The sequence below is a fragment of the Poecilia latipinna genome, unplaced genomic scaffold (genome assembly GCF_001443285.1).
Source record: "Poecilia latipinna isolate Pla-1442-1.1 unplaced genomic scaffold, P_latipinna-1.0 Scaffold1404, whole genome shotgun sequence".
Lineage (NCBI taxonomy): Eukaryota > Metazoa > Chordata > Actinopteri > Cyprinodontiformes > Poeciliidae > Poecilia > Poecilia latipinna.
The window spans coordinates 1-16,284 of record NW_015114020.1 but is presented as its reverse complement, the minus strand read 5'-3'; the positions used below and the strand labels follow the sequence as shown (position 1 = coordinate 16,284).

At 39.7% G+C, this 16,284-nt stretch overlaps 1 protein-coding gene across 2 annotated transcripts; it reads left to right on the top strand.

Annotated features, from left to right (window-relative positions):
* Positions 1-1,370: 1,370 nt before the first annotated feature.
* LOC106962378 (pleckstrin homology-like domain family B member 1) lies at positions 1,371-16,058 on the top strand. Of its 2 annotated transcripts, none has more exons than XM_015056772.1 (6): positions 1,371-1,526; positions 8,250-8,348; positions 10,353-10,476; positions 11,258-11,428; positions 13,331-13,456; positions 15,024-16,058. In XM_015056772.1, the coding sequence occupies exons 2-6, from the start codon at positions 8,289-8,291 to the stop codon at positions 16,046-16,048; spliced, it is 1,506 nt and encodes a 501-aa protein (XP_014912258.1). In that variant the 5' UTR covers positions 1,371-1,526; positions 8,250-8,288; the 3' UTR covers positions 16,049-16,058. The 2 variants fall into 2 exon arrangements, with proteins under 2 accessions (XP_014912258.1, XP_014912257.1); XM_015056771.1 differs by lacking the exon at positions 1,371-1,526 and adding an exon at positions 5,323-5,736.
* Positions 16,059-16,284: the final 226 nt, after the last annotated feature.

The window sequence follows — 16,284 nt, the reverse complement described above, 5'->3', positions numbered from 1 at the left end:
CACACACACACACACACACACCCACCCTTCCTCGCTGAAATCTTCCTAATCTGCTGCGGAAATTTGGATCCTTTGTCTGCTTTATGTTGCTCCTTTCTGGGAAAGAAAAGATTGTCCAACATGTACCAATGCAGTTTAAAATATCAAAAAATGTAGATATTATTATGTCATTTAAATATCTTGCTCATTGCACAATAAGCTAAGTTTCAGCCATTCACGCTACACAACCAGAAGAGGTGACCGGACCCTAAGGAAGATTGTGGAGAAGGGCCGATTCCAGACCAAATTAAATTTTCATCTCCATAAAACTTTTCAGCAGATGGAAGCATGAAGTGCTCCAAAATCAGGAGAAAAAGTTTGGGAACCACTGGCTTAAGCTAACATGCCAAAAATACTGTCTTTACTTTGGAAAAAATAAAAATAAAAATAATGAAATCATCAAAGAGATCATGAGGATAAGACCCCCACAAGTCTAGTTCATCCTTGGGTACAATTTCCAGATGTTTTAAGGTGTCACATTCAAATAATTGTATACTAAAAAAAGGTGTTTTACTTTTACTGATGGGGAGAAAATGTGTATTATGATCGTGAAATGCAGTTCACATGGTCTGCCACTAGGGGCTGACTGTTTCCTATGAGATGAGCAGTTGAAGAACGGTTGACTCTTTATTGAAAATTAAACAATAAAAATAGAAACCACCCATTGGATCAAACTATTTTTTTTAAGCTGACACTACTATTTTGCAAGTAACCTTAAAAAATGAGATCATGTCACAAATGTTTACAACTCAGAGATTCACCCACCACTTTCTCTCCTTTGTCTGGTTTTGTCACTGGCTGGCAAAAATAAGCAGCAGCATGACGCAACAAGTCTGAACTGAACCCAGACAGGCTGAACCAATTACCCCGACCCTTGACAACGTGTCCAACACCAACATCCAGGCTAAAAAAAAAACGCCTGCCTGTGAACTAAGGCTTCACTCACTGCAGTGCCTCTTAAATTTAACCGTCTTGTTTTTTCTTCCCAGCAGTTTGTGGCTGAAGAAAATGTTGGTAATTTCATGGTATTTCTGTCACATCACAAGGGATATGTTAGGCACCTATTTCATATCTGAGGATGAAAAACTAAAACTGTAGAAGGAAAGATCAAATTTGATGTTTTTGTCTGCTCTCTAAATGGAAGAAAAGTTCACCCCTTGAAATCAAGATGGTTTCACAAAATATATGTTCAATTCAACCTTTTAAGTACTATAAGTAGCTACAGTATACATAAGTCAAATAGAGAAAGTGACTAACCCGGGAGAGAAAGAAGGATGGAAGGAGGGATGGACCTCGGATGTGTGGAGGCGCACCAAAATATTCACTTTGAAAGTAAGTAGCAGCAGTGAAGAGAGAACAGCATGTTTCCATCCCTCAGACGACTGGGAGACTTTTCACATGACGTTTTGGAAAGATGCCCCACTTCACTTCTTTAATCTTTGGGTCCAATCTCTCTTCAGGAAAGGAAACTTTCTTTCCCAACTCGGGTAATTAAAGTTTAAAAAAAAAGAAATGTGCTTTTGTGCTGTGCGAGTGCGTACGATGCAAAGTGCTAAAGTCATAATTACTGTTTATCCTCACTACTTGTATATTATGTGGAGTTTGGATTCGTCTTTATGGCTTCCAGTGTTTCAGTTTTCCGTCATCGTCTTTCCTAGCAAACATTTTGTCCAGTAATTTTTCAGGAGAGGGGTCACAGGTGGGAGTCATGTGGCTTAGAGCAGATTAGAAGTCAAACCCAGCTGGCTTTGTGAATGGGAACTTTTCGTTGCGTGAGAGATCTGGCTGCCTTTGGGGCTTAGGAAACTAGTAATGCGCTTTGGTGGAATTACAGTGCGGTGAAGTATTTCTCTGAAGGCGATGCGAGGTGCACATGTGGCTGAGGCGGTCAGTTTAACACATAAATACGCTTTGATCTGAGCCATTTGATTGCATTGGCTGCATTTTTAGAGTTGTTGTCCTGCTGGAAAGTGAAACTGCAACACATGCTGAAGGTTATCACCCAGAATTGTTTTGTACTTAGCTCCACAGCATAAACCCTTTCTGGTTATGATGAGGCAACACGTGATAAAAGTTTGGAGCGGTATGAATCCTTCTATGATTTACTTTAGATGTGACTGAGATGTACAGATGTATATTTGGGTTGTCTGTTTCAATATCTGATTTGTTTCTGCACAGCATAAAAATTGTTTTATACTTTCTGATGTGTAAAATTGGTCACATTGAAACAAAGTAATGCTCTTGAACGCCTCACAGACATCTGTGACCCATCTGTAAATTCTGTCCTTCATCCAGATGGTCTGTCTTGTCCTTAGTTCATCCTCCTAGCATTCACAAAAAGCTTGAACTGGTGACTTTTGAGTTTAGGGTTAAGGATCTAGCAAAAGCTGTGTTTGCATCTGTTAAGGCTGGTGCACAGGGCACGATTTGAGCCAAGTGTGGGGGGAAGTGCTTCAATTAAGGGCAAGGCTGTTTTTATAGGAGAACAGATAATCTGTAATTTCAGTGTAAATCATTTTCTTTGACTAAAATCATTATCTTCACCTGCTGATCTTCCACATCTCTTCCCGAACTGACCCCTTTTAGAGGCAATTTCCAACCTGAAATTGTCATAGCTTTGCTTTTAAGCAATGTTTGTACAAGTTACACAAAACGACTGATCCAAACCATCTACCAACTGTGACTTGTAACCCAGACAGGAGGCAAGTCAAAGCCTTCAAGAGTCTGTAATGATCTCACCACTACCGACAGTTTCAACCAAAGTCAGGAAAGAGAAAATAATATAAAAAAAATTATGTGCAGGCTTCATTACTTCTTTGGGAACTTTTCCATATTTCATTGTTGTTGCCCTTGCAACTCCACCCTTCTGAGAAACATATACTTAAATAGAACATTTCCCTTCTGTCTAAGTAACATGTATGTAAAAGACATTAATCACCAACAAAGCCTGAACTTTTGTCACTTTTGTTGGCTTTTGCTTTGCTGAAACTTGAAAGACGCTTGTGTTAAAAAGTGGGACTTTGAGCTATTTTCCAAAGCTACAAGGACAGGCGTAATCTGTACCAAATGAGTCAAATGAGATACTCGTTATCAGACCTTAGCATAGCTGAATCACAAAATCACAAAAGCATGAAATCTCAAACAAAACCCCAAACACCAACGTTTGATCAGCTCAATGGCCACCCAGGACAAAAACATTGATGGTAAACAATCCTCCCTGTAAAAACAGGGAAGTCAGGAGAAATGAGAGCAATAATTTGGAGGCCTAACAAAATGGCAGGAATTTTGTGGATTACAAAGCTCTCCATGGTGAGCCAAGACTCCCTGTAATTTAACAGTCTTGATTGATCATTTGTGACCAAAGTTCAAAGTCCTCATATTCTGACTGCATCCAGGTAGGCATAATACCTGCTACTTAGCATTTTCAGAGAAGAAACAGGAACAAAACATCTGCTGATGTTCACAATAAAAAAAAAAAACGAACGATAAACTTTTTATATGCTCTGATGTGCACAGATAACAGCACTCCCATTTCTCTTAATATCACCAGATTACTTTGTAACGGAGAGCCATGGGATTATAGAAAACAAGCAACAGTAAACGGAAGCAGCTAAAAGTCTGAGTTTAGTATTCCTAATCTATTTTTATTTGTGACGGTTTAACAGCAAGAGAGAAATGTAGTTATCAAAACATTATTTAGAGGACTGTATCTGCCAACCCAGTAAAACTTAGTAAATCTATCTACTGTCATTTTTCTGACAACCACTTGTTGTTTTGACCCTAAAAGGTTGCTTTAATAAAATAAATATGTAGTGGATAGTTCAAACACTGAATAAATCACTACTACTGCTAACATGTAGGAGGAACACTCAAAGAGAGTTGCTATTGATGAAATTTAATAAAGTAATCATGGAGATCAGTAGATGTTTTGGTCCGATTGAAGCCACTTAACAACTAAGGTAAAACAAGGCATTTGTTTACTTGAGAAACTTTATACTCACAAACAACTTCTGCCATCGCCTGGATGATCTGATTGCTGTATCTGCTAGCGTTGTCACGGTCATAACATGAACTGTGCTGTATTCAGGTTATTGCTTCCTTTGAAGGAATAAGAGTGGTTCCCCAGGAACCAATAAGAGTGAACAATAAAATGTTTTTTATCGGGTGAGCAGAGATCACCCGATAAAAATCAATAAAATGTTTTTTTATCGGGTGAGCAGAAATCTGCCTACTTCTTCTCACTTTCATGCATCTGTAGATGTGTGTGGAAAAACTGATTATGCTGAGAACTAAAGACAGTAGCAGTAGTTGTGATATATGAGCAAACATACATGAGCATCCAGGAAGTGATTTTCCGACATACTGTGGTTGTTGCGATCACAAAGGACTGTGGCCGTAGCGTAAAGGAACTGTCATTCTGTTTGATCTATTTCTGTATTCTGGATTTGTTCAAGGGGAATTTCTGAACTCTAATTTTTTGACAACAGTTGGAAAAAAAAAAAAACAACTCAAGATTTATTGCCATCTGGTGTTTTGTCCATCATCTTTTTCCTCCTTAACTCTCCAGGGTTTCTCTGGCCTCGCTTTTATACTTTAAATGTTACAGCCAAATATTTCTGTTCAGTCTGAGAACTGATCTTGGACTCTGTATCTCACTTGTTGTGTGCTCTGTCCAGAACAGTTGTAAGGCTGACATTTTTGTAAATTAGACTTGTGGTTGAGAAAGTCTCTGTGGAGTAAGAAATGATTTTTGTGTTGTTGTTTTTTTCGAGCAATTTAGCATGCGAGTAGTTTGACAACATCGTCCTACAGAACAACTGACTCACATTTTCAGTCGTCTCTGCAGACTTTATGAGTCTACAGTCCAACTTGTTACTTAGCTGCTGGTGTTTGTTTGTTTTCATTTTCCTCAGTGAGTCATCATCTGCTTCATTTCCTCCATCTCCTTCCTCTCCCTGGCCCCCGACCATGGGAAAAGCCTCCTGATATCAATAGAGGACTCTTTCTCCCACTCCCATCCACTTTCTCTGACTTTGTCAGTGGGCCAAACGACGCTCCACAGAGACATCTGAAGAGACGTGTTTGCTCACTTCCTGTGGGACATAGTATTTCTCTACTCCATCATCACAGATGTTTTAAGAAGAAAGGTTTTGTTTTGTCCCATTGTAGCTCACTTAGCTGGTTCATCACGCACTGTTGCTCAACAACTTCCTAGCACTAAAGTACTCTTGTTACATCAGATGTAGGGGTCTCACAGGAGGAACTCAGACAAGGCTCTGGTCTTGCTGTTAACACCTGCCCAACCTTATCTGGACAATTAGGCCTTGTAGCAGTGAAGTGCATTTTAAAGACCCTGTGAGACAAGACGTTATGTAATTTATTTAACGGGTTCTTCTGCTGGATACAGAGAGGGAATCAATAAACAGGAAATCTGAGAATGTTTTCAAAGGGCATGGCGATAAACGGTGGCCCCTCAGCTGCGTGTAACTCTGATAGGATGTAATTCTGCACCGGGATGGGGAGGAGAACGAGCTGGGAGGAGGGAATGAGTGGAGAAACTCACAGAGTGAATGAAAGAAAAAAAACTGCAAGGGGTAAGACATACAGAATAATGAGGGGAGTGCTTTGGGAATTAATTTTCTTCAAACTAACCTGTGGATCCTACTGCTGCCTGGACTCTGCTGCAATAGAGAAATGGTAAGGACTGCATGTCTGTTTGAAATAACTACTTTTCAGCTTTCTTTGTAACAGTTACATGCTGAATATTAAAAGAATCCTCTCTTTCATTTTACTGATTTTAAAATGCAGTAGCTTCCTCTGTTTTGTCGGCGTTAACTCCTAGCAGAGGACTTTAAAAAGTAGCAGTCCAGACTGTGTAGCTGGCAGTATCTATTTTCAGAAGCCTGTGGCAGCTCTGAAGGGCATTACTGCCCCCATAATGACAGGTTACAGCGCAAGGCCCGGCATTTTCAAGCATTAAAACAGCTCCCAGGCCTGGGTGTGTACGCTGTATCTCTGAGGTTTGTGGCAGCAACTGTGTGTGTGTGTGTGTGTGTGTGAGAGTCAGGCAGACAGGGGACACATTACCCTGCCCACTCTCCGGTCCTGTGTCTGCGTCTCAAACAGGGCCGGCGTTGACAGGCATTGGGCTGACAGCAGAGGCGTCAGGGCTCCAGTGTCAGGACTGTACTGAGGGAACGGTTTGTTCTCCGGGTCCCCGGGGTCCTCTGGGACTCGCACACTGAACACGATTGTAAGATGCATGCGGTTTCAGCCTGCAGCTTTGTCTGGGGGTGACATCAGATGCCAGCTGAACGGCGTGTTGTCTCATGCGGACTAAAGTTGGAGTGCGGAAGTTGTGGAGGGTTTCTGGCTATTTTTGTAGTTATTCTAATTGATAAGTGATGACAACTCACTTGTTTTTGGTGCGCCGGTTCTGTGATAATCACAGAAAGTCGCAGAGTAGTCTAATGATTTATTTGACATGTCTTGCAAACAAACAGAACGTTTATTGTTTTAGAATGTGGATCTCTCTATAACGGACTGTAGAAAACAATGGCAGAACTTTTTTCTAAATATTTAAAGGTGTTCATAACTCTTAGACATTTTCCCATTTTGTCACATTACAATCACAAACTTCAATGCATTTTTTGTGATTTCCTTAAATTATAGACCATTAAATTGATGCATATGTATCAAGAGGAATTAGGTAAGCTGTCAGGATTTTCTTGTATTTACTATTACACTCTTCCTGTCAATTATTGCCATTTTTCTGTCCCTTTCAAAGGACAACATAATGCTGCCACCACCGTGTTTCACTGTGGGGATAATATGTGTTGGTCAAGCCATAGTATCTCCTACAGACATGTAATTTTTTTTTATGTAAACGAAAAGGTAAAATTTTAGTAGCATCTGAGCAGAGCACCTTTTTCAGTGCCTCCTCTATCTGTAAACATTTGTCCTGTCAGCAGATTCTGCCAACTGAGTTGTGAATAAAAACATTGAATAACGTCTGACCCCGGGGTCTAAAACCTGCAGCTCCGGAGCTCCAGTACCTCCTAAAATCTTTGAATAAAACTTAAAAGGAACCACTTAATGTTTTTATCTACAGAAATAAAACATGCAGAGGTTTTTTTTTTTTTTCAAAATTTTCCTGCAATATTTGCAAAGAAGGACACTAAAATTACCAGCAATATGTTTTTATTTATTTATTTTTTATATTCATTGTCTTTTTTGTTTCTTTATTTTAGAGCCTAAAAATAGAAATAAAAACTGGTTCTGCAATGGCAAGATGTTGGTGTAGCCATGTGGGGGTAGTAGATATTTGTCTGAAAAGTTTTCTTCTTTCAGCTTTAAGCACGTTTTATTTGGCTGTTCTGAGAGCAAAATGGCTCTTATGGTTGTAAAGTTTCTAACATTTTCTCTCTACAATTATGCTGCACTTTGTTTTTCTTTTTTGCTCAACAAAATAATCCAATTTAAATACACTAAAACTTGTGGATGTAAGGTCACAAATGATGAAAAAAAAATTTTTGATTTAAATATTTTTGCAAAGTTCCTGTAGAAATTTTCTCTGACATGTAAAGAGTCAAACATTACACAGTCAGCTTTCCTTCTTTATAGACTAAACAAACACAAGGCTGTAGGCGGTTGTGTCTGGTCCGTGCTTCTTGGGATGCAGAGATGTTAGTGATAGTGGAAGACTGGGATGAAAGCGTTTATAAAAAAACATGTTGTGTCATCTGGGTTGCGTATGTGCGCAACCCAGGCATGGCTGTTCCTGGCGGGGGTGTGTTTTCTTTCTGTCTGAAGAGCAGACAGCTGAATCTAATCTTCTGCATCTGGCTGCGTGTTGCGAGATCTGAGTCACTAACTGAGCGACTAAACAAGCAGAGAAGAAGCACTGATATGAACACTTGAAGTGTGTTCGAACCTGCAGAGCTCCTTCCCTCCACCACGAATGAGACATACATCGCTTCATCGATTAAAGTCTTTGGACTTCGGCCTACATGGATGAGGGAATGAATGTCGTTTTGTCCGTAGTTCTGGAGAAACAATTCTTCAGTGTAGTGGTTTGGTCACATGGGTGTATAACTGGGGCAGAAGGGTTTCTAAGGAAAGCACTGTTCCCATTGTAGTTCAGCAGTATTCCCAGCGCTCCCATTCATGGCCTGAAACATTGTGTGTGTGGGTGTGTATGTGTGCTTTAGGATCTACACGTGTCAGACTCTTCTGACAGTACGGCCGACATGGACCGCATGAGGAGGAATAAAGTGGAGCATGAGCGTCAGACCCATCAGGTCTTACAGGTGAGTTATTTCTTCCGGTTTGATCGAACAACATGTGACGTGTTCAGGGGCTTTTGCTGCTCTGATCCTTCTAATCTTAGTCATGTATGTGTATTTAGTCCTACGTTGCTTTGACTTTTACTTTAACAGCTACAATATCTGCTGTAGTGAGACCGTGGTGGTGTGTCGGTACCCAAAGCGTGCCGAGAAAAACACCACCACAACACGACACAAACCAGATTGAGGCATTAATCTGAGTCAGAGAGATTCTGGCTTGAGTCGAATTCTGATGGTACAATCTGAATGTTGCAGCTGAAATGCAGACATATTGAACCAATTTTTCATCTTCTAGTTCTCAGCTGACAGCACCAGGTGAGTGAGGACCGCTGCTGCTCCAGGTGTTGCGCATTCAGTCATGGCGGTCGGCACACCTGGGGTTTAACATCTGGTTAATCTAGCTAGTGTTGACCTCCTGTCCTCTCAATTCAGTGTGATCATTTACCTTTGACCGCTGATGTCAACATGGTGTTTTTTTTTTTCATAAAAAGCAATTAAACAAGTGTACCTAACAATTTGACAGGTGATAGAGACACCTGTCAAATTGTGTATTTTATATATATACAGCTCTGGAAAGAATTAAGGCCCACTGCACTGGACTCCACTGAAAACTCCCTGGTTATTCCACCAAATATTTATTTCTGAACTCTTCCGGAGTTAAAACATTAGTTTTGTTGTTTCTAAATGAATGTGAACTTGTTTTCTTTGCATTATTCGAGGTCTGAAAGCACTGCATATTTTCAGTTATTTTGACCATTTCTCATTTTTTGCAAATAAGCACTAAATTTTTGCTTTGAATTTTATAGACATGTTGTCAGTCGTTCATAGAATGAGAAAACAATGTTCATTTTACTCAAACACATACCTATAAAGAGTCAAATCAGAGAAACTTATTATTTATAATAATCTCTTATTTTTTTTCCAGAGCTGTATATCTATATGTTTGCATGTATATGTGTATTTAAACTAGCTATAAATATATAGATATATTATATATGAACCAGACTTTAGAAAGGGCCCCAAAGATTTGAAAAAAGTCTTTGGGACCCCACAGAGAGTTCTTTAAATTTAACCCTCTGCGGATGAAATGTACCCACAGTACTGTTATTTTGCTTTTCTTATTATATTTCAACAGTCCTGCATTATCAGATTAGAAGTGTGTATATACTGTGTATGAGGCTATTTTAGACATGTTTACAGTGTTAAAAAATGTCTAAAAATCATAAGCAAGCTCAAAATACTGCATCTTGATTATGTTGTTACCATCATGAGAACTTTCATAATAATTATGCTGCGTTTCTGTCTGATTGCCCTCATGTTTTCTTTTTTAATAACCCAGTCTTGAAAAGATTAAAACTGCCACAGTGCACAGAATGGTGAGCGATGGTTACTTCAGCTGCTGCTGCTCACACATGTGCAGCAGGCATCTGTGGTTTCAGTAGCAAAGCATCGGTGATGATAGCTGTGTTTCCTACCATCCGCAACAACTTTAAGAGAGTCTCTGCTCTTAAATGGCCACTTTCAGAAAATAACTGCAGTTAAAATGTGGAACATTAACTCAATCTGTGGTAAAAGAGTTTAACAAGCTTGTGACCGAATATAATCCTATACTGCGTGTACTCAGTGTTAAAATAAATACAAAAAAGTCCTGAATATTTCCAGGTTTAATTCTTAATATTTTTACATCTGGTACTTCAGGATTATTATGCTTTGTTATCTTACTCAGGCAGCCCAACTTGATTCACTACAACATATCTTTTATGAGGTATGATGAGGAAATCACTCACTTAAAACAAACAAAAACAACTAAAGTTTAAAGAACTTTAATTAAAGAAATAACACTTCATCTCATTGCCAGGGTAAGAACAACTTTGTATCCAAAATCCCCCTGTTATATTTACTGGTATCCTGACAGAGTACAGAGTAGATATTAAAAAAATGTTTGTTTTCTTGTGTTTTTTCTGACAGAATACTCCTTTAGATTTGATTGAAACGGGCAAGTCCTTGAAAGTTCAGGCAGAGCGCCCCCATCTGGTCAGCTTGGGAAGTGGACGCCTGAGTACAGCCATCACTCTTCTGCCACTGCTAGAAGGTAAAAATGCTCATGTTCTGAGTCATAGTTTAAAAAAAAAAAAAAGTAATACACGTTTATAAATATAGTGTAAAGTAAAAATTACAATAAAGTTAAAAGTGCATTTACAGCTAAGCCAGCAAATATGGAATATTTTGGACTTTTTGAATACATGAATGAGTTTTTATGTTTTCTTTTATTTGTTGCTCTTCTACAGTGCATTTAAAAAGTATTTTAGAATATGGTACATAATTAGGAAGAGGTAATTAATGTATAATTTTGTTTCTTTAGTTTTTTCAGTTTAATACAAATCTGAAAATGTGGGGTAATTATGAAGTCTAATTCTGTTCAAACTTTGAATGAGGGTGTCTTTGAACATTGGTTATGCAACACTTGGCTTGTTCCAAAGTTTTAGTTGGACTTATGTCTGAACTTTAACTAAGCCATTTAAACACATTAATGTGCTTTGATCCAAACCATTCAACTTCAGCTGTATGTTTATGGTTATTGCACTGTGGGAAAATAAAGACCCTAGAATATCCTTCATCCATGAGTACTGGTTGACTGATTTCCCACCATAAACGTTTTGTCAGGCTAAATATGACTTTTCAGAGTTTTCCACCTGTTGATAACATATTTACAAATAGCGTTTGTGACTCCGCCCATGTGGACTTGACCTCTGACACTCTGTTGACCTTGGCTTTCCTGACTTTGACCTACGAAACCTTACAATATTTCTCAGAAGTATCCGGTGTTATAGCTCTCCAGGAAGTCACTCAATGTTTTCTTTTTCTGGTCACAGGGAGAACCACGCTGGGCAGCGATAGGACAGATATCCCCCTGCAGGGCCCAGGCATTGCAGCTCAGCACTGCTACATTGAAAACCAAGCAGGGAACATCACGCTGTACCCATGTGGAAACCAGTGCTCTGTGGATGGGCTTCCCGTCACCAAACCCTATCGCCTCACACAAGGTAGGAGATAAAAAGTAGATATTAGACCTAAAGTAAAAACAACATGCAGCAAAAGTAAACCCATGTCCTTTCAGTAAGCTTACAACGCTGGTCAGGAGTTTCATTATAGGCATACATTATGTTAAATTTGTCTTCTAATGATGCCTTTTGATTAATAGCTCAGCAACAAAAAAAGTTTGACTAATTTTAAAAATAAGACTCGAGGGTAAGTCTGAATTAAATTTTCTCTAAACCAAACTGGTTGAAAATATATAACCTCAAATCTGCAACCCCAACATGTTTAGCTAAGTGTTAGCTAACACTTAGCTAAATATTATTTAGCTAACACTAAGTAATATTTAGTGTTAGCTAATATTTAATGTTGGCTATAGTGTTTGTAGGTCACATATAAACCAAACTGCATATTTGGTTGTCTGAAATGTCAAATAAATTCAATTTAAACATTTTAGGGTCAGATGAAAAAAAATGAAAGGTTTGGGCACAGTGATTTAGAATGTTTGGAGTAGTGAAAGAAACTATTTCAAACCATAAAACACACCAACACACTACTGCAACAGACTGAATGTTCTGTTCTTTGTGTGGAAAATATTTCAGTGTTTTTCGGTGTCGAGTCTCGAAACGTAAAGTGGCGTTGTAGTCCGTTGCTATGGCAACGAGTCTGCGTGTAGCTTTGCTGACGCAGAGAGCGAGAAAGTGAGAAATATAATAATAATAATAAAAAAGGAATTTTTTCCTTAAATTTATCAACTCAGCAGCTAGATCTTGACACATTTAGTTGTTTAAACACATGAATCCATTTAAGAAGCAGGTTATATTAGATAACATTAAAATTAGCCAAATGTACATGAACAATGCCTAAAAGTTGTACCTGTGGAAGGAAACCAGTTTAAATTAACTACACTATTTGTGATGGGAGATGTGACAAGTTAGCCAGAAGCTTGTCGGAGGCTACCAGAGGTGCAGAATGTTACTTGACATTAATCCAAATATAGGTTGAGCCTGTATGAATATTTTGTAGCCCGTGTGGTTAATATCGACCATATATTAAAATATACGCCCCTAGTTATTGGTTTTCTTGTATAATCATAAGACAGGGTGCATCCAGTGATGCATTTGAAGTGTGAATGTAAACGTCTGACTGGCACTGTACCATAAAAGAACCACCAGCAGTCCCTCCCCCTCCGCCCTCTCTCCATTAAGCCCGGTCCAGAACAGAACAGAATGTCATTCGAAGCCGGCATGTGTGTGTGGAGGCAGCAGCTGCTCAACAAGAATATTTCAAACTTGTTACTCTAATTTAAAGGACAATCGTCACATTTCAAACAAGAAATTGTGACTGGGAGGCATTTCAACCTGGAAACAATGCGGCAGCTTTTGGGACTCTAAAAGACAAATGTTAAACTTCCTCTGGAGCAAATACAACTGGAAATGAAGCTTCTGCATGTGACTTTCACGATACAAAGAGGGTAAAAATGCAATGAAGTCGTAAGGAGGTAATTTGACCAACTGTTTTTGTTGAATTTACCAGTTTATTTAGATAAATACATCATTAGTTACTGAAAGCTAAGCTAACTGTTCTGAATATTTTTATGTGACTGTCTGGCTTATACTCAGCAAACTAAAGCAAATCATCTCAACTTTAAGATAATATCTGCATACAAATCAGCAAAAATATATTGTAGAATACAAGTTAAAATATATAAAAAAGTGTAACATATTCAATTTAGATTGGGTAAACTGATAACATTTTACAAAAATAAACCATTTAGAATTAAAAATATTCAAATAAGCAAATGATTTTGTAAATTTCTGTTGCTGTGAAAGCCATGACCAGATATCTACTTATAAACTCATGAAATTCAGATATTACATCTCTGTATGTACGCCTGTGTTTCCTGGCAGGGTGCATGCTGTGTTTTGGTCAGTCTGCCTTCTTCCGCTTCAACCATCCCGAAGAGGCTCAGAGGATGAAGAGTATGCTGCCTGCTGGGAGCCTCAGAGTGAACACAGTCAAACCGCTCCCCTCTGGTAAAAACACAAACAAGCAAACAAACAAAACGCATAAATTCAACATAAAATTCAGATCCAGCACCGTCCTAAGCTGTTCCTGCAGTTCAGAAATAACTGTCCTTTAACAATTGTTTATACAAACGTTTTTCCCTCGCAGCTATTCTGGGTAGAATAAATCTTTTTTCCTCTGTCCAGAATGGAAAAGAAAAGACTTTCCTTAGTAGTAGAAGTAGTATTTTTATTCTGACTGTGACTTTAAATATTATTAAATTCAATCGAGTAAAGAAAAATCTAATTATCTTCGGCCTACATTGTGATCTATTTAGTCAGCATGGTGACCTCATTGCAATCTTTGTGTCCTGCCTTTTGTACGCTTTCTCTGTGAATGCAAGATCCTTCTGGCCCACTGCCCGCCTGTGATATTTAGAACCCATTCTCCTGTGACCTTATTAGTTTGGCTGTCGGCGCCTGAACAGCAATGGCCGCCACACCCTGTCCATAGTGCATAGTTCAGTCTTTCCTGGTGAAGCCCTGAATTTGTCAGCTTTGAATGAGCTGAAAGGCTCAATTTTTATATTTAGCTGCTTTATTTCCCTGCAGGGTTACAACACCTCTAAGGAGCATCCAAAGCAACTGGGTTTGGCCCAGGTTGTACAGGAGATTCTGCTACTGCAGAGGACTCTTAAAGACTCATTTTAAGCATTTTGTAACCAGGAACAAAGCCTAGTATTTAATATAATCCATATATTTGGTGCGGTCATTCCAGAAGCTGATGGTTAATTCTTCAATCCTCTAAGATGTTAATTTGAGCAGATGTGAAGCATGTGGAGTAGTCCTCGTTTTATGTCCATCTAGTTTATGCAGTGCACTTCTATCTCTGAAAGAAAAACCGCTTCAAAGCATCATGCTGCCACCACCGTGCTTGGCAGTTGTCTCAGTCTTCTTAAGCCTGAAAGCCTCTTCTTATTTCCGTCTAAGAAACTTGTGGCCAAACTTTTTTTTTTTTTGCCCAAAAAAACGTTTCTGCCAAGCTGCAATTTTCGGTCATGTTCAAATGTGTTGAATTTTAAGAAAAAAAAAAAAGTCTTTCTTGGTTGGTACTCTGTAACTAGCTTTACTTACCTCTTGTGGATGATGACACTGGTGTGCCAACCTTTTCCATCTTATGATAGGATTGAACATCAGTGGTTCCTGGATTGCTGAAACTCCACAGTATTTGTGGAGTTTGATGTAAAGCCAGATCCATGCCAGCATCCTACCTCTATAAATTAACTCTATAAATTTTATTTTATCACCAGTAGTGGTTAAAAGTACAGACAGAGTTATACCAAAATATACTTCTCAAGGCAACAATATGTTTGTGTCTCTTAACCTCTCACCAACACTGTGGGTGTGAATAAGTGTAGAACAGAAAAATGGCCTCCTCCCTTTGTCTTATAGCTGACCTGGGGTGTGTTGTGGGTAAACAGGACAGAGGACAGTTGCCCCACATTTTGTGTTTATTTATGTGTGTTTTTGCAACTGTCCTCTAGCTCTTTATAACAGGAATGCTCACGGACAAATGTTTCTGTCTCCCCTGGTGCAGACCCCCGCAGCATCTCAAATGGAAACCACAAGTCTTTTTCAGACAACAGCGACGCTAAACTCAACGGCATAGCAGAAACTCTTCAGGACTCCCTGAAACTGAAACCATCCTCATCCTCTGGGTTTGGTAAACAACAAACTATTTTGGACATGCCAAATGGAAAAGCTGCCACTCCTCCTGGCGGCTCCAATCCAGAAAACAGCAGCAGCATCTCTTTCATTCAAAATGTCACCAATAAACCCCTGGCGGTACCGGTTCCTTATCCACGGACCTCGCGCTCGGTGGCTTGGAATGGAGCTGGTGGGACTCAGAGAACTCAGGAGAGTCCAAAGCCACTTAGAAATGCTGGCAAAGAGACAACGTCAAGCCCCAAGCTCCACGTTAAGGGGTTAGAAAACTCAAGCATTAGTCAAAAACCCTCCTCTATAAAAATTTCCCGCACTGCTCCATCCAGTCCTCAACTGAGAAGTTCCTCCCTTCAGACGAGATCCCCAAGCCCGATGCGAGAGCTGGGTCAGCCTCTCTCTGATGTTGATGTCCCTCACAGGATGACTGGCTCCTCCAACCTCAGGGAACTTCCCCGGGTCAGTCCCTTTGTGTCCTACAGGGGGACAGCAGGACCACAAGGAGTTCCTCAGAGTCCGCAGGGCCAGCGCAAACTCCTAGCAACACCAAAAGCAGAAGCCATGAGGGCTCTGTATGCACAGAGCCCATCGTCTCTCTTTGGGATGGAGAAGCAGTCGGAGGGCAGACCCTTGCGGCCTGGACCAGCAGTTGGCATTACCTCGGGCCTGGGTTCAGTGTCTGGGTTGTCTCCTCTGGCAAGTCCAAGCAACGAGCGAAAGGCTTCCTCCAGCAAAGAGGGGAATCCTACAAAACCATATACCAGGGAGCGCAAAAACAGCATCTCTGAGATCAGCGATAATGAGGACGAGCTGCTGGAGTACCATCGGTGGCAGAGAGAAGAGAGGCTGAAGGAGCAGGAAATGGAGAAAATGGTGAGTACCCAATGTGATAAGATGTGACTGAATTTAAACTCTGGTCTACTCTTGGACTGCATCTAAAAATGTTGCTTTTCAAATTTGAAATCTGTGGAGCTGTGTGCGATTTAGCTTCAAAACATTAGTGTATGAGAAATAAAACCCAAAACAAAATGGTAAAGAGATGAAAGTTCCCAATGAAAGAGCCCAGATAGCACAGAATGATTGAAACAACATTGAATCAATGTCAGCCAGAAACATTGAATCAACGTTGAACGCTG